The 18,182-nt window shown below is 39.3% G+C and overlaps 1 protein-coding gene and 1 long non-coding RNA gene across 4 annotated transcripts in view; one reads left to right on the plus strand and one right to left on the minus strand.

The window, feature by feature from the left end:
• Positions 1-12,261, plus strand: part of JMY (junction mediating and regulatory protein, p53 cofactor) — a 76,951-nt gene extending 64,690 nt beyond the window's left edge. For 2 of the 3 annotated variants that reach the window (XM_021084484.1, XM_021084482.1), the window contains 3 exons: positions 187-781; positions 2,121-2,431; positions 6,683-12,261. In XM_021084484.1, the coding sequence (XP_020940143.1) occupies positions 187-781; positions 2,121-2,428 (903 nt within the window). In that variant the 3' untranslated portion in view covers positions 2,429-2,431; positions 6,683-12,261. Of the gene's footprint in view, positions 1-186; positions 782-2,120; positions 3,219-6,682 lie in introns of those variants that run through there. The other variant, XM_021084483.1, reaches the window with a different exon arrangement.
• Positions 10,652-16,682, minus strand: LOC110259408. Its single transcript, XR_002341755.1, has 2 exons — positions 16,287-16,682; positions 10,652-14,905 (listed from the first exon to the last, which is right to left on the minus strand). It is a non-coding gene; the product is annotated as an uncharacterized LOC110259408 (long non-coding RNA).

Here is an 18,182-nt window from a genome sequence, read left to right on the forward strand (position 1 = left end):
AAATTTTTTTTTCGTGTAATTCTGAACAGTTAACTTCTTAATTGAATAAGAGGGGGCAAAGGTTTGATGATGATTATTTGAAAGGTCTTACATTTTTGTATTTAGGTTCTCTATATTTTATCTGAAAAGTCAAAAAGCCTATTTTAATATAACCTAACCAGCTAAATTTAATTTTGGATTTTTTAGAGGTACCCAGGCCAAGTCATACTTAAATCAACGAGATTGCGACTTGCTCATGCAAGAAGAAGAAGTGCAGCCAGTCCCGTGTCCTGTGAAGACCAGTGCCACTCTCTGCCAGGAGCTCCACAGGTAGAGAAAAGCGAGGAAGTGGAGGAAGGAAAAGGCAAGCTCCGGTCGTCACAGACAACAGAAGCTCAGAGCCTCACACAACTTGAAGATAATTCATTAGCACAACTTGAAGCCACTTTATTACCTCTCAGTGGTGTTACCTCTGAACTGCCTCCCACTGTATCGCTTCCTCTTTTAAATAATATTGACCTTAAATCAGGTTCTGTTAGTGTAGATCCACTGCCACCACCTCTTCCTCCAACACCTCCCCCACCGCCTCCACCCCCACCTCCCCCACCGCCACCACCTCTGCCTGTTGGTAAGGACAGCACCCCAGAGACACTGGAGAAAGGTCTGCCCAGAGTAGGGGGCAATGAGAAGAGGATTCCGAAGTCTGCTAGTGCCCCCTCAGCACACCTCTTTGACAGCAGCCAGCTGGTCAGCGCCAGGAAGAAGCTCAAAAAGACGGCTGAAGGTTTGCAGAGGAGAAGAGGTAAGTTAAAAAAGGGATAGTTCTGTGTTCAGCTGTTGACTGAATGAGGCATAGAATCAAAGGACTCTTTATTTCTTAGGACATTACAAAGCTTTTTAAACACTTTATTTTTGGAATTATTTGATAGCAGACAGGTTTTCAAAGGTCTTAGCATGACAGAATTCCCACCAATCCACGTTAGCAAATGTGTACAGACACAGAAATGTGTACCTTCTTGAGCTCTTAGGCATGTTTTTAAAATTATATCTTCTGACCTAATCTACTTGGCAATAAAAATTAGTTGGCTCCTTTTGTGTTAGAATCTGATTTTAAATCTCAGAAATGCAAGAAAGCTGTTTACATCAGAAAAGGCAGGACATCTGATCAGGATAACATTGGTAGACCCATGTAGCATTTGGCCACATATTTATTGAGGATTTTGGCATACTCTTGGTATAAAGAAGCAAAGAAGAATGAGAGTAATATGTAGTTTATTGCAGGTCAGATATGCCTTAATAAAACTATTTTTTAAACAGCAAATAATTCTGGCTATTAAGGAGCATTAGGTTTCATGAAGAGAACATTTTATTTGCATACTACATATTAATCTTGAGACCATCCTGTAAAATATTTCGTACCATAACCCAAGTAAAATTTCATATGTAAAACAACTAAAGAGGAAAAAAAAGTTCATCAACGTAATGAACTGGAATTTAATTTTTAATTTTTTTGTCTTTTGGTCTTTTTTTAGGGCCGCACCTGAAGCATATGGAGGTTCCCAGGCTAGGGGTCCAGTCATAGCTGTGGCTGCCAGCCTCCACCAGAGCCACAGCAATGCAGGATCTGAGCGACGTCTGCGATGTACACCACAGCTCACGGCAACTCTGGATCATTAACCCACTGAGTGAGGCCAGGGATCAAATCTGCGTCCTGATAGATGCTAGTTGGGTTCGTTAACTGCTGAGCCATGGCAGGAACTGCTGGAATTTAATTTTTTTAAATTCAGTGTGCAGTCTCATCACTGTTTGAATTTAGACTGGACTTCTGCATTATAAAAGCTTTGGAAGTCTCACCCATATGACATTACTGAAGATCACCCCTCAGCCCCCAGCCTGCTCAGTTCTCTACATGGAGAACAATAGGAATACCAGTAATGCTTGAGGTGGAATTTGAGTATTTAGATTTTTCTTAAAAACAAGCATATTTAATATCCCCTGTGTTCCGGCAATGTTCTGTCCATGCTTCACGGTCCCTTTTGTCAGTGGTGTTTTCAGCATCCTTAGGTATCATAGTCTGGAGGTTATATAGCTTAACTCTAAGGGCGATCCTAACAGCAATTGTTCTCTTTCATTTTCTAAAGTGAGTTCACCCATGGATGAGGTGCTAGCTTCCTTGAAGCGTGGTAGTTTTCATCTGAGAAAAGTTGAACAGCGAACTCTGCCTCCTTTTCCTGATGAAGATGATAGTAATAATATCTTGGCGCAAATAAGGAAGGGGGTAAAATTGAAGAAGGTACAGAAGGAAGTCTTGAGAGAATCCTTCACACTTCTGCCCGACACAGACCCTCTAACACGGAGCATCCATGAAGCTCTTAGAAGAATCAAGGAAGCATCCCCTGAGTCAGAGGATGAAGAGGAGGCGCTGCCTTGCACAGACTGGGAAAACTAACAAGTAAATGATCTTACTTTCTTTAGTAGCATTCAGTAATACAGCTTTCATATTGGTTGATGAGGTCTGTTATATTTCATTGAATCTGAGGTTCATTATTTATTATACAGCTCAGTTATAGCATGAATCATAAATTGTAAACTGCAGGTTTTACTTTGTAGTTACTGGAAACGTAACAAAAAAGTACTTTCAAAGATGTTCCTATGTAAATGCGGTGTTTTTTATATTTCTGCTCATTAAAAATTTATTTAGTACAAGCTATATCCCAAGTAAAGAGGATAGCCTTTTATTCTAGTACAGTGACAGTCTTATTGTAGCTTTAGTAAACAGAAAAGACTTTTTCTAACTTAGGAGTTTTGATTGCAAACTGTTAGGCATAATGGATTTTGATGGTTTGTTAGCTTCCCACAAAGGATTGAAAACGTCTGATTATTTAGCTTTCTAAGCCTTAAAAACTAAGAATTATCACTAAACCTTATCATAAGTCATATCATAGGGCATATCATAAGTACTGCATTGTCTAGATAAAGTTGCAGCTAACATAAATATATAAAATCTTGTACATAGCTTATTGAGTATAAAGATGCAAATATGTTAATCATTATGCTCTCTTAATAGAACATGTTTCTGTGGGCTTCATTAAACAGGGGAGTAGGTAAAGGATAATAAACATAGCAAAGTGATTCTCAAATGCACACCATCTTAAGAATTACCTGAGGGAAAAAAAAAAAAAAAAAGAATTACCTGAGGAGCTTATTAAAAATTCAGGTTCATGGCCTTGACTCCCAAAGATCCTGACAGAGTAGAACTGATGTATATTGCAGGCATACATCTGGATTTTGCAGACTTACCATGAACAGAACAAAACAAAACCCATAAACTGTGTCATTAGCCTTATAAAATACTGATTAAATGTTGAAAGATACTATTTTGGGATACATCAAAATATTAGTAAAAGCAATTTTATCCTTTTGGGCATGGGTTCTTCAGGAAAATGTTGTGGCTCCATACTTCCAACCCAGCCCCACCCCCCAGCATTTGCACCAATCAGTAGCTTAAGAAAAAAGGTGAAAAAAATTTTTTTTTCTTTTTAGGGCCATACCTGCAGCATATGGAAGCATTATTTGTAGAGGCCTTAATTATCAGTCATGTAGCATTTGGGGGTCCCAAAATAATTTCAGACCATTTGTGCTTGTACATATGTACTCTGTGCTTGTAGAGGAGTGTGAGTGACACATGATATATATGAAATGATATCAGTGAGACTTAGGTATGCTTGACCAGGACTCTTTTCCACACTGGATAATTATAGATGGTCTCCACTTCACAGTGCTTGCTCCATATTGCCTTGTCCCCTTCAGCGTAAAGCTTCTCAGTAAGCTGCTAAACCCTATATGCCAAAACTAACATGTTGGCAGCGATTAGGTAATCCCATAACTGGACCTTCGCATAAACACGTTTTCATTTTGTTATAGTACCTGCAGTGGCATAGCCAGGGTATGTGGCCCACAAGCAGCAGCTTAGGCCAGCCCACCCCTGTCTGTCTTCGCCCATCCTACCAAATCCTACCCTACAAATAGACATTTCAACAGCATTTCATATATTCAAGTGGCTGGGATGGTTTTTAGCTTTCGGCTGCTAATTTAGCTTTATATCAGGTGTTAAAAATATGTCCACAATGAATACCACTTAGAAAATTGCCTAAAACCTTCTCCTTTTTGTCTCATTGTTTATGGGTGATCTATATAGTATAATATTGAGAGGAACAATGAAATACTGCCAGAAAATGGCACTTTTAAAAGACTAAATGTATCCTACACCAGAAGCAAACCATAAACTAGTTGTAATCTCCACTGAACGAGCAGTCATTGATAAAGAGCTATTAATATATCATTGCCTTGAGTGGTCTTAGGAAATCATTTTTAAAGGCTCTAAACTTTTAGAGACTTTTCTACAGGTAGCTATAATTTGTATTTCCTGCTATTGATTGGTTTCTTATAGATTTAAAACCATTAATGTAACTACATACTTATTTTTGAAAAACTAATTTCTTAAAACTTCATGAAATGAAAAGTGAAGGTCTTAGATGAGTTCAGCTTCATCCTCCTCTAAAAACTCACCTCAGATGTAGCCATAGGTAATAGTGTTCTTGAAGGGGATTTCTAAATGTAAGGACGTCTTTATAGTTTTATAGACCTATTATTGTTTCTGATTTGTTTCCTGTTGGGTCCCTTTTAAACTTATGAAGCAACTATAATGATGGTATCCAATATAAATATAATGTGAGCCACAGGCTTCTAACATTCACATTAAAAAAGTTAAAAAGTGATAGGTGGAATTGATTTTAGTAATATTTTATTTTACATGGTGTAACCAAGAGTATCTTATCAATATCCAGTTCCACAATGTAGCTTACATTTTTAGAGGTACTAAGTTTTCAAAATCCAGAGTGTGTTTTACACTTACCAGTCATTCCATCTTAATTTGGATGCTGAGTTTTCAGTGGTTAAATTGAATTGTGCTATCATAACAAAGTTGTACTTAATGAAAAAATGCTTTATACAAAATTTTAGATTTAAATCAAAGTAAAATCTGTTGACACATTTTAAGTGCTCAAAGGCACTATGTAGCTGCAGTGTTAGATAATGCAAAAATTAAGTTAGTACTTCATTCATGTGCTTGTTAGCTTTCATCTGACAAGTAGGTCTTTTATGTATATATTCTGTGCTCTGGTCAGTGCATGCATCTCAAACACAACTCTGTTGAGTTTTTAAGTCTTGGTAGAAGCATTCATTTAAAGACCAGTACTGACTCTGTTATCTAAATCTCAGTATCATGAAAACTCACTCTCTAGTATATTTTAAAGATGATCATTTGATAGCTCTTATTATACTGGGAGTTTATGAGGCAAGGATTTTAGATTATTCTTCTTAGTGTATAGTTTTGACATAAAATGTTAAGAGCAAAAGAAGAAAAGTGAATGTTTTGTAAACTTTCTCCCAGCTTTATTGAGAAATAATTGTCATATACCACTGTATAAGTTTAAGGCATAATGGTTTGATTTAGATATATTGTGAAATGATTACCACCACAGTAGTTTCAGGTCCATCTTAAAAAGAGAAAAGAAAAAAATTATCCTTGTGATAAGAACTCTTTAGGATTTGGTCTCAACAACTTGCCTGTTATTACATAACAGTGTAACTATGGTAATCATGACATATGACCTCTTCACAGTGATCAGAATCCGTGTCCAAATTATTTTGTTTTCATTTTTATTACTTTAAGAATTTAAACATATCCTTTTAAAAAAAAAGTGTCTCGGGAGTGCCGGCGTGGCGTGGCGTGGCGTGGCGTGGCGCAGGAGTAACGAATCCGAATCCGGCTAGGAACCACAAGGTTGCGGGTTCGATCCCTGACCTCGCTCAGTGGGATCCGGCGTTGCCATGGACTGTGGTGTAGGTCGCAGACACAGCTTAGATCCCAAGTTGCTGTGGCTCTGGTGGAGGCTGGCAGCCACAGCTCTGATTTGACCCCTAGCCTAGGAACTTCCATATGCCGCAGGAGCGGCCCTAGAAAAGACAAAAAGACAAACAAACAAACAAAAAAAAAAGCTCTGTCGATGGGTCACAAACACACACTTCATGTCTCTGAATCAGCCTGGAAATTTTTCGTGAGCTTTTTTTCCAAACCTAATCTTAATAAGAACCCCCTAGAGGGGTCTTCTGTAGGGATAGCTTTCTTTGTATCTGGCATAGTATCTGACATATAGTTAAGTACTTAATAAATATCTGTCTTTATCTTGTCTATTTTTAAGTTTTTAAGAGCATACTCTTGGGAGTTCCCATCATGGCTCAGTGGTTAATCAATCTGACTAGGAACCATGAGGTTGCAGGTTTGATCCGTGGCCTTGCTCAGTGGGTTAAGGATCCGCTGTTGCCGTGAGCTGTGGTGTAGGTCACAGATGCGGCTTGGATCCCTCATTGCTGTGGCTCTGGTTTAGGCTGGCAGCTGTAGCTCCAATTTGATCCCTAGCCTGGAAGCCTCCATATGCCGAGGTGCAGCCCTAAAAGGACAAAAGACCAAAAAAAAAGTGTCTCCTTACATCACTTGTATATTTAAAAGAAAAAAATCATCAGTGTTCAAAGTGGATATTGGAAAAAGGTATGAGGTAACATATGTAATATTAATATACATATACATACTGTCTTTAATAGGCCATTTTTTAATACACTGTACTACTTTGTTTGTAAACAGGTGACTCAAGAGAAAGGAAAAATACCTACAGTTGAACGTCTGCTCTTATTCTTTAGGAAAACAAAATTTAAACATTTGGTTCCACAGTTGGATTCCATTAGACCCAAAGTGCACTGGCTCAGTGGTGTTTTGATAAAGGAAGCACAATTGGAAAGTTTAGCACTTTTCTGAGTCATTCCAATAGATGGTGGTTAAGATGAGTTTTAGATGTTCAGTGTTCCTGACTGCAGTGAAGAAAAGGCCTTCTGAAGATTGCTGTTTTTAAAGCACCTTTCCCACCTGTCCAGCCATTTATATCCTCGTAGTGGCCAGTAAAGCTAGGGGTTGCTATGAATTGGAAGAACACTGGGTTGACAAAGCTACTGTGAGCTGTATCGGGACTGCTTTGAAATCCATCGTTCAGTGCTCTCAATAGTCATCTGCTCAAAATACAGAGCTTCTTCCTTATCAGCTTAAATAAGTATTGTGACACTCTGAAAAAGAAGTTAATTGTGGTAGCTGTAGAACAGGAAGTGGAAGAAATCAGAGGGAAATGCACTGATAATTCCCGCATTATTCATCTTCAAAGGAATTTTCATAAAGATATTCAACAACATCTGAAAAGATACATAATCATGGAGATACACCTATAAATGTGTTTACCACGACGTGATACATTTAACATGGCATATTTTTAGAAGACCACACACTTAACGGTTTGTAAGGTTTCAGAGTAAAAATTTCCATGCTTTTAAATAGCTCTTCATAATTGTGAATTTTTAATAGTTTGAATTTTATGTGTGGCTTTGTTTATGAGAAGCAATACTTTGTAATTTGATAATATTCAAATTATTTTTAGTCTTTTTGTTTGAACTGTTGCTTGATTACTATAACTCAACATGACTTTCCTATTGAGAATCAAAAATCAGGATTCAGTAATAGGGATGCAGATCTTAAGTGTTTTTAACATGCATCATTTAAAATTTTATTTGTATGCTCCATAGTGAAATATGCAGAAAGTAGACAGGAGGCAGAAAAGCCTCTTTGGCTGGCATTTCACTATCTTCACATGCTTTGAGTTGAATTTTGGGAGAGAGCCTTTGTTATTGTCACTAAATTGTTAACCATATGTATGTAGCTCTAGGTGCCGATTTTGCTATAAGAGAGTCCTGAAGAATTGCATTCATCTGAATGGAGCCGTTAGGAATTCTCAAGAGGACTGTTGTGGGTTTGAATGAAGGTAGATATGATGGACCCAGTTTACAGCACTCTGTAGAGTGTAATTCTGTATAAGACAGGCCTTAACCTTTATGGAAATGGAGTTAAGGGCTGAAGTACCAAAAAGGACTTTATTTCTTATGGCGCAATTCTCTGGCCTGGAGCCAGAAAGCAAGCAGTCCTGGAATACAAGGCCTCCAGTGTATCAGAACTGGTATTGTGAAGAAAAAAAAAAAAAATGCTCACACTTTTGTCACCTGAAAATGTTACTTCCTTTAAAATAATTAAAGAAAATTTTCTGGAAACAGGTTATATAAAACAAAATCTGCTTAAATGTTGGTAATGTTTATTGATGACTGTGAGCATTTTCACAATATGTTGGTTTTATTCTAGCATCATTCTCATACCTTGTCTGGGAATATTAGAAATACAGATCTAATATAAAGTTAATCTTTATTCCCTGATTACAGTGGAAGGAGAGGTTGTAGATGTTTTTTTAAAATGTTCAGCAGAGCATTGAAACATGCCTTTTAACCTAAAGAATGACTCATTTGACTTGATTATATATTTGAGAAAATTTTTAAAGCAAATTTGCAAACCTTAAATAATCATGTGTAAGTTTTATGCCGTTGCATTTTTGTTCATAACATAGTTTTTGGTTTTCTTTCATTCATTGACATTAGAATACTGGAGGTCTAGTGTCAGTAACAGCAGAAGCACTGAGACTTTAGTGTGTCAAGGGGGAATTGCTACCCACTTAGTGTTACAGCAGGGATTTCATTAAGACAATGCTCATTTATAAAAAGGTCCTATCATCTGTTGTCCTGAGCCATGTTGTAGTAAGTCTCTAGCAAATAATGCAGGGTGTTCAGACCCCTCTGAATCCTTTAGGAGTGCACCCACCGCTGTAAAAACCCCCCCTGCGGCACTCCAGGAAGGTTATCTCACACTTGAAGACAGAGACTCGTTAGCAGCCGCCTGTGCTCATGCGCTGCTAAACAGCTTTCTCCAACACATCTACTTCCCTTCCTCCAGAGTCATGTTCCTCCTTCCAGAAAATTACATGTAACTATAGGTCGTGAACCTTTAAAGTTCTCACAAATATTAAAATTTCAGATAACTACAGTCTATGTGTCCAGTTAAATCCTCATATTCATGAAAAAGCATTCTGAGAACCCAACGAAAGTTAAATAAGCATGATCTCCTTTTTTCCCCCTGCCCCTCATAAAATGAGTATCTTTGTCCTTAGTATAAAATTTGTATATATTTAGTTGTGATGGTACTTATATATGATCATGTTCCAGCTCCAAACTTGCCTGTGCTATTTATATGGTTTTAAATATTTGATAGTTAAATTTCTCTTCATGTATTATTTCCATATCAAGAACCCACAAACAGCTGCCTGCTTATCAATTTAGAATTTAATTTACCAATCTGGTCTCAACTGCAGTATACTTAAAATAGGGAAACAAGTAGATGATGATTTGGATGTTTGGAGATTAATGTTACAGCTCATTGGAATGTCAATTTTAAATATTTCTTCTAATACAACTAAAATGTGTATGTAACCAATATGGCATATATAGAAAAGGTATTCCCAGTGATTTAAAATCCTAATGGTACTGTAGTATAGCAGCATGAGGAAATACCTGGCTAAAGAGGATTTTTTAAAGATGAGAATTGCTGACTTAATAGGTTCATTGAGTTTGAGCAGCATAAAAACAATCACTCCTTAGTTGTTCATTGTTGAACCGACATAGTCTGTAAAATGCATTTTTTAAGTGGACTCTTAGACACAGCTATGACAGTTGATCAGGTATAGTATTTCCACAGTAGAAATATGAGACCTTTCTCATTACATGAACCCATAGCAAATTTTCAATTCTGTGTAATGAAGAAGGAAAAAAAAACTTGTTTCTACGAAGCTAAACCGTGTAGCAATATTTGCTAACGTAATGGTTAACGTAGGTGTGGCCTCTTTATGTCATAAAATGTATTAAAATTGGCCGTAGCAGACACTAAGAACTAAAACTCAGTGGAACAAAAATGAATGGGCAGCACCCTCTCTGGAATGGGAGCGGTGTGTAATTAATACAATTTAATTTTATGCATTCCCTAAGACTCCATTTTTAAATTGTGTTCATTGCATGCATGTATAAGGATAGTGTTTGCTTTCACTGAATACAAGCTTATTTTTTTAACCTTTAATAATTATGTACTTAACATCAGATACCAACCTGTAAAGTGCTAACGGGACCTTAGAGTTAAGGCTTTATCAGGGAGTTGAAATTTCATATACTTTGCCAGATGATTTATAAAAAGTCGTTTTGAACAGCTGTAAAGCATTTAAAAACCGTGGCAGGTGCATTGTTAATATGCATCCATTTAGTAGTGAAAGCAGAAACGTGAACAAGTCTTACTTAATTCTTGCCCTGAATTTAAATAATAAATGTGCATTTTAAACAGATTATATTTCCCCTTTATTGCTTAGCTTAGAAGCACATTTGTGCTTAGTGTTAGAGGATTGACCACAAGGTGATATCAGATGAAGAGGTAAGAAGACAGTAGAAGCACCTTACTCTCGGAGCGTGTTGCATTCTTTTAGTGCTACTAAACAATTCAGTAGTTATTTCTGAACTTTGCTGCAAAGTGCTATTTGAAGCACATGAAAAAAGAGTCTCTGCTTAATTGATTTGTAAAATGAAGCAATGATATTTTTTATCCTATAAATATAATCTAATTTAAAAGTATTTCCTACAAAATGAGTTTATATTGCTGCCTAAGCTGTCATCTATGTAAGCAACGGATTTTTAAAGGCCAGAGGGAGTCTGGATTCTGTGTGTGTGTCTATGTTTTAAATGTTTGCCCATTAAATTCTTGCAAAGACATGTTCATTCTAAAATTTTCTGTTTTACCTACAGTAAACGTACAGCTTGGCATTTAAAGACTTTTTTTTTGGTCTTTTTAGGGCTGAACCTGTGACACATGGAGGTTCCCAGGCTAGCGGTCTAATTGAAGCTGTAGCCCCCAGCCTATGTCACAGCCACAGCCATGCGAGATCCGAGCCTCGTCTGCGACCTACACCACAGCTCACAGCAATGCCGGATCCTTAACCTGCTGAGCAAGGCCAGGGATCGAACCAGCAACCTGACGGTTCCTAGTCAGATTCATTCCTGCTGCGCCACGACGGGAACTCCACATTTGAAGACTTTTAATTGAATTCCAATTCATAAATGTCTCTCCCCTTCTCCAGACATACTTATTATGCCAGTATAAGGTGCATGTACAGAAAACACCTCTGAGGTTTACATATTAAATATTTTACCAGTGTTATCGCACACTGAATATCAAAAGCAGTCATTTGTTTTGAGGGTTAGAGGAAAGTTTGGGGATTTGAGGGGTCAGGTATGACTAAGAGAGGCTCCAATTGGTGAGTTAAGGAAAGTCTGTGGAAAGTGATGTTTAGATGTATACAAAAGGTATGGGTGTTGGTTATAGAGTTCAATTTTAACAAGAAAGTTCGTTTTTTAAAAAAACTTGCATGTTCTATGGTTTATTAGCAAAGAGTGCAACAAGTTATTCAGGCTTTCCCCAGTACTAATTATATTGGTTTCAAAAATTCTCCACAATCACAAGATGACATTTTCCTTTCATTTATGAACCAAGAGGGGTAGGGAGATAGTACAACCCATGCAGTGACTTTTTGACTTCTTCGACTTGGGCAGAATCCCTACTGTTTCATTGAATTTCTTACTGTACTGTATGTCTTACCAAGTGTGAAACCATAATATATAGTTGATGGAAAATCAAAGGTTCCAGATCCTTTTGCATGAATATAAAGCTCATTAGGGCCAATGAAACTGACATGTTTTTTAGCCTTTCTGGTAAAATGAAAATTTTAATGGCAAACCAATTCACCATTTACTAGCTTTGTGCAATATTATAATGGTAGAAGCAAAACACTAGCACATTGTGCTTGGCTTTTCAGGATGGCTTAAACACCATCACACTAAAAGGACAGTATGCGAAGTGTATTGTAAATGGCAGCTCTTGCAGATTTACAATATTTAAATATGCTCGGTTATCCTAAAGTATTAAAAGTACAAAGAAAAAAACTAAGCAGGCATTTAGAGCAATACTATGAATTCTTCAATAATTGTTTTGACGGTTGCCTTTTGCTCTTTAGTGCAACTTTTCTGCATTGTAATTATTGTATTGCTTTGTATTTCATGTTTTTTACACCCATGACTTCAGAGTTAAGTACTTGTACACCAAGTATTGCAATCACCTTTCTCTTCTTGTACATGCAATGTAACAACATACAGTTTTGGTGCTTAACAATATTCCTTTTTTTCTTTAATAAAAGATATTTATTGAGTTAAGCTCATTTTGTTTATTGAAAATAGCATTGGTGGTATATAATGTCACTTCATTTCTAGTGAGAAGGAGCATAGCAAGTTGTGCATCTTAAAATGACAAACAGGATTGAGAAGACTTTCCTGTCCTTCTGCCTCTTCCTGACTACTCTTTGTAAAAAAATGATTTTAACATGTTGACTTCCAAAATTGGGAGGTTTTTTCTTAAGTGCTTTTCATGTTAGTAGTCAATTTGTGATCCTCTAAATAGGGGGAGATGATTATCTTTATATTTAAATATAGGACTAGCTTAGCGTTCCCTGGTGGCTCAGCAGGTTCCATCCCTGGCCCTGGGAACTTAGGCATATGCATGCCACAGGGACAGCCAAAAAAGACTAGCTTTACTAGAGCCTAGCAGATTCCCTTACCCTATGCCCTACTTACTTCCAGTCATGTTTCAAAGTGACAGACGCTGGGCTGCTCTCGTACTCAGCCTCAGTAACTGAATCTATACTCATGTGTGTCCAGAGCTAGAAAAGTCCCTGTGACTGCAGCCAGTTCCAGTCATTTCAACCCTGAGTAAATGTCTAGTCTATCTTCTTGGTCATCTAGAGCCCTTTCATATTGAAATAATACTTTAAAAGCCCTTTTATCAAGTCATTGCAAGTCTGTGAGTATGATAATGGTTTTTAAGGAAAAGCCCTAAGCAATTAAACCTACTGGTCAATTCTGTCAGAATAGTTTCCTACCAAGAACAATTAAAAAGTTACTTATCCTCAAGGGCACTGAACTCCCTCCACCAGCAGAAGTTTTGTTTACTCAAAGATGATAGGGTGGCAGACTACACAGGACCCTTAGAGTTGTGTGTAACCGTTTTCCAAGGGAAAGAAAACCCAGTCTAGCAGGGGTCAATCATATATAGTTACTCCTAAAACTCAAAGATTTAAAGAAGCTCTATTCTGAATTATTTTATCTTGCAGATATGCCATGGTGTATAAATATACATATTAAGCTAGAACAATAAATGAATAATATTGTCTTGGGAAAATAGAAACATGAGGGAAAGAAAGTAGCCAGCATGGCATTTTGTGATATAATCTTACATTATACAAAACACACTGTGCGTCTGTGGCGGAGGTAGTCCACTTGGCAAAAATAACCCGTAAAGGTTTTAGGCCAAACTGAACTCTTTCATGCTTAAAGGCCCAAGCCTCTAGGATCTTCTTTGAGTAAATAAATGTTCAGGTGTTCCAGTTGCTGCACCACAGCGCACAGCAAGGCCAGGGATCGAACCTGCATCCTCGTGGATGCTAGTCGGATTTGTTTCTGCTGCACCACAATAGAACTTCCCGTTTTTTAGAGATAGGGACTTTATAGAACAGGTTAAAATAAGGTCATTAGGGTGGGCCCTATTCCAATGCCACTAGCATGTTTATGAAGTGGGGCAGTTTGGATATAGACACCAACAGAGGGACGATGGTGTGGAGAGACATGAGGAAAAGATGGTCACCCTGTGACCCAATCGAAATGTGTGTCCTTGAATCAGAAGACACAGGCAAAAATGCTTATGAGCAGCATTCTTACAACAGTGAACAACCAAATAACTAAGCCAAGGGTCCATCAACTGATGCATGGACGAATTGTGGTATATTCCTAGAATGTGGAGTACAATACAAGTGAATACAGCTACACAAAACAGTTTGGACAAATCTCACAAAGTTGAGCAAAAAGCAAAAATACCTAATTGATTGCACTCAAAAGCTCTTAAAACAGGCAAAACTGAATTACAGGATATTATTTAGGTGGTAAAACTAAAAGAAAAAGATGATTGGCTCAAAAAGTCATGATAATGGTCACGTCTTGGGGAGAGGAGAGCTTCGTGACTAGGAAGACGCATAAGAGAGCTTCTTAGTTTTTGACAGGGCGGTGGTGAGATGGGGGCTCACTTCATAATAATTCGATAAGCTGTACATTTGTTTTTCTGAATAAGTATTACATTTCTGATAAAAAGATTTTCTATAAAAAATCTAATGTAAAGTTCTTTTATTAGAATTCTAGAAATTGCTTTTAGAATTGAGTGGCTAAAACCTTTTTTCTTTGTAAAATAATTTACATGCTTGTGCTACAAAACAATGAGAACCATATAATCTAGCATTTCACTTTTTTCCATTAGTTGGCAGAAAATCGGAGCCAAATTTAGTGCTGCAGTGGAAAAACCAACTCATCTCAGACTTCTGGTCTACACAGTTTCTTTTAATTGGCTGTGTGTACTTTTTAAACTCTGTCTCTAGGTGTTTTAGTATTTTAGGTTTCCTCTGGGGAAGTAGATGGGATAAATCTTTAGAAATTTTCTCATGAAATGTAAAGATTGTTGCAACAGGTAGGATACCAAAATCCTCCACAAAGAACTTCAGAAGTTGGAATAATCTAGAAGCAAGGATATCTGAGTAGAATAAGATGCTCCAGATCATCTGAAAAGGCAGCAATAACCATATACATTTCCTCCTCCAGTAGAACACAATTTCACTCACACGGGACAGAAAATGAATATTAGGCCACATTTTAAATTCACAACCAAAAAAACCTTACCTTCGTGTTCACTCTTTGTAGAAAGAACTGGGTGCAGCTGAAAAAGAGTTTCTATTTTCTGACTTTCTGTGGGAGTTTAGTCCTAAAGAACCAAAATAAAATCCCAAATTATAAAGAATGCCAACATCCAGTGAAATATGATGGCTTGAAACATGCATTTATGGATACTCCCTCCTAAAGCCTTAACGTGACAGTAAAGGAATAACAAAAGGGAAGAAAATTATAGACAAGAAACGTCAGTGAAAGATGCGTGGGAGGTAAAGGGCTTAAGCGCGTGGAGGATGCTGACCTGAGACGGCAGGGAGGCGTTGAGGAGCGCCGGGTCCTGCGGGTTGCGGTGTACGCGGGGCAAAGGGGAGGGCTGCCAAGTCTCAGAGGGGAGCAAGGGCCCCTTGTTCCCAGGCCTGCCTTTCCTGCAGCAAGAGTCCCCAGCGTCATTGGCTGGGTAAAGTGGCCAGAGAAGATCTGGTCTCAGAGGGGTTCTGGGGGAGGGCAGAGCTAATGCAGGGCACTTTGCGGGATCGCCGTTCAGTCCACCTTTGGAACCATGAGGCCCCTGGCCGCCCTCTCCCACCCCACTCTGAGACGCCCTCAGCCTGGCATCCATAACCCTTCCTTCCCCGCCTCCGCCAAGCTCACCCTGCCCAGAGGATTCTGGAAGATCCCTTTCTGGAGAAACTAAATCGCCCCAGAGAAAAGACTTATTATATGGTGATATTTGAGGCGGGATGGAGGTTTATCAACTGGCAAAGCTCACCTCGCACCCGATCAACCTCCCCCAAAGCTGTCAGTCAACAGCTCCACCCTCCCCGGCCCCTTGAGCTCCCAAGCTCTCCGTGTAGAATATGAACAGAATGATCACCTCTTCAGGAAGTCTCCACACAATGGACAGAAATCAAAACAAGGTAACTCAGAAAACAATTCAGGAAGGAGGAGAAAATAATTTAAAATAATTTTGTCAGAAATATAAGGCAGAGTTCCCGGTGTGGCTCAGCTGTAACAAACCTAACTAGCTAGTATCCACGAGGATGCGGGTTCCATCCTGGCCTCGCTCAGTGGATTAAGGATGTAGTGTTGCTGTGAGCTGTGGTGTAGGTCGCAGATGCAGCTCGGATCCTGCATTGTTGTGGCTGTGGCGTAGGCTGGTACAGCCCTAAAAAGTTTAAAAAGGGGTGGGGGGGGGGAGAGACTAAGGCAAAATACTGCATCCAGGAAACAAAAATGTGTTGCAATAAAAATGAATAATCTAAGAACAAAGGATGACACTGAGAAAAACGACGATAGCTGACATTATAAATGCAACACAAGGCTTAAAAGAGAGGCAAGGAATTCTTAGAGATGAATAAAGAGCTAAGGAAATAGAACAGAGGATTCATTCAGCTAATCTAATATCTGATGAATGCCAGCAAGAAAAAAGAAGTGGAGAAGAGAAAATCATTAAAGAAACCATACAAGAAACATACTGTTTGCCACAGTTTGAGTTGGTTTTTCTTTCCTGTGAAGTAGAAGGACTGCCAGAAGGTCCCCCAAGGAGCAAGCAGCGAGACAAGGACTCAGAAACGCTCCCAGAGGGGATGAGGTGGAGGTTACTGGTGACTCCGGAGAGAGCACTTTCAGGAAAAAAAAAAGACTACACTTACAATTAATAAATCAGTAGACAATGGGGGAGAAAATTAATTATCCAGTTCAGGTGCCCCCAACACCTCTGGCCTCAATGACATTCGGAATGATTTAACTTCAAAGGATTATAAGTTCCCGTTGTGGCTCAGTGGTAACAAATCCGACTAGGAACCATGAGGTTGAGGGTTCGATCCCTGGCCTTGCTCAGTGGGTTAAGGATCCGGCGTTGCCGTGAGCTGTGGTGTAGGTCGCAGACATGGCTCAGATCTTGCAATGCTGTGGCTGTGGTGCAGGCTGGCAGCTGTAGCTCTCTGATTCAACCCCCAGCCTGAAAACCTCCATATGCCGCGGGTGTGGCCCTAGAAAAGACAATTAATTATTTAAATTAATTCAAAGGATTAGAGGAGGCGGGGAGCATATGTTTGTTTGTTTCAAGGACCTATATCAGTTCTCCATGATATAATCTATTCTGGTCACGAGGGGAGTTTCTAGGGAAAGTTTCAGTTCCCTGTTTTCAGTGATTTCTTAGGCCACTACTCTACTGATCTGATTAGCCCACATGTAGGGTCAGGACTTTTCTTACCCACTTACTCAACAAGTAATTTAACCACTCGGCAGAACACCCTGCACACAGACCATATGCCCTCATGGACGCCCAGATGCTGCAGCCGCAGCACAGCCTGGCCCTCGGGACAGGACAAAGTGGCCCAGAAAACAACATTGTTGGGGCAGGCTGGGCCCCACCACTGCCCACACCTCCTGGGAGTGCTGTCACTTGGTGGGCAGGGAGCCCCCCTCCCAAAAGTAGGGACCGCTGATGTTGCTACTGTAACGCAGGTGACAATCTGCAGTCTCCCTCAAGTTACTGTCTTAGTCATTCTCCCAGACTCTACAAGTGATCTTCTGGGGCATCTGTGAAGAACAAAACACATTATGAGCACAGACGTCAACCCAAAGAGCCAAGGCCACTGCGAAGTTACACAACTGTCATCTTCGTCCACCGGACCCAGCACCAGCATGGCAGGCACAATCCAGAAAATCCTGGGAAGGAGCATCACGACCCCCGAGGGGACATCTCGGTCCTGTGAAACACCACTCCTGCCCAGGCACCCAGGGGCCAGGTGCAAGTGGAGGAGGCTGGGGACACTGCTGATTCCTGAGCCTGCCATCCGTTTGGAAATGAAAGCCATGTTAGACTGTGTTCATGAGGCTTCCAGAAAAGCCTGATTTACTCCCTGGCAGGGGCTGCTTTACTGCAAGAATCTGATTCAACTTCAATCAAGAATCCACTGTGATGAATGTTCTCTCTGTATAAAATAACTGCGACTTCAGGAACCATCATGGGAAAAATATATGAAGAGTCGAAGGAGCGGTAATGACCAAGAAGCATTTCCTAGTCACACAGAATGAATGCTTCTACCCAAGAAGTCATTTTATTCTATTTTTGCAAATGCAAATAAGAATAGGACATGGTCATTTCCACCATGGAACAGGCTTTTGTAATTGCTGCCAAGTTCTGCAATAATCATAAATGCCTTGCATTCATTCCCATGCTGAGGTTTGACGCTTACGTCTCTTCAAGCCAGGACTGAAAATTTGCTGCTTTTCTCTCAGCTAGAATCCAACCATTTTATAGCTTTCACTGGGGGTGGGGGGGGAAGGCAGCAGGCAAATGAAGCTTGAATTTAGGGTCTGAGTAGAGATACTGGGCTGCACTTTTTCAACAAGGGATGAGCGAG

Source organism: Sus scrofa, chromosome 2 (assembly GCF_000003025.6).
Source record: "Sus scrofa isolate TJ Tabasco breed Duroc chromosome 2, Sscrofa11.1, whole genome shotgun sequence".
In the NCBI taxonomy this organism is placed as follows: Eukaryota; Metazoa; Chordata; class Mammalia; order Artiodactyla; family Suidae; genus Sus; species Sus scrofa.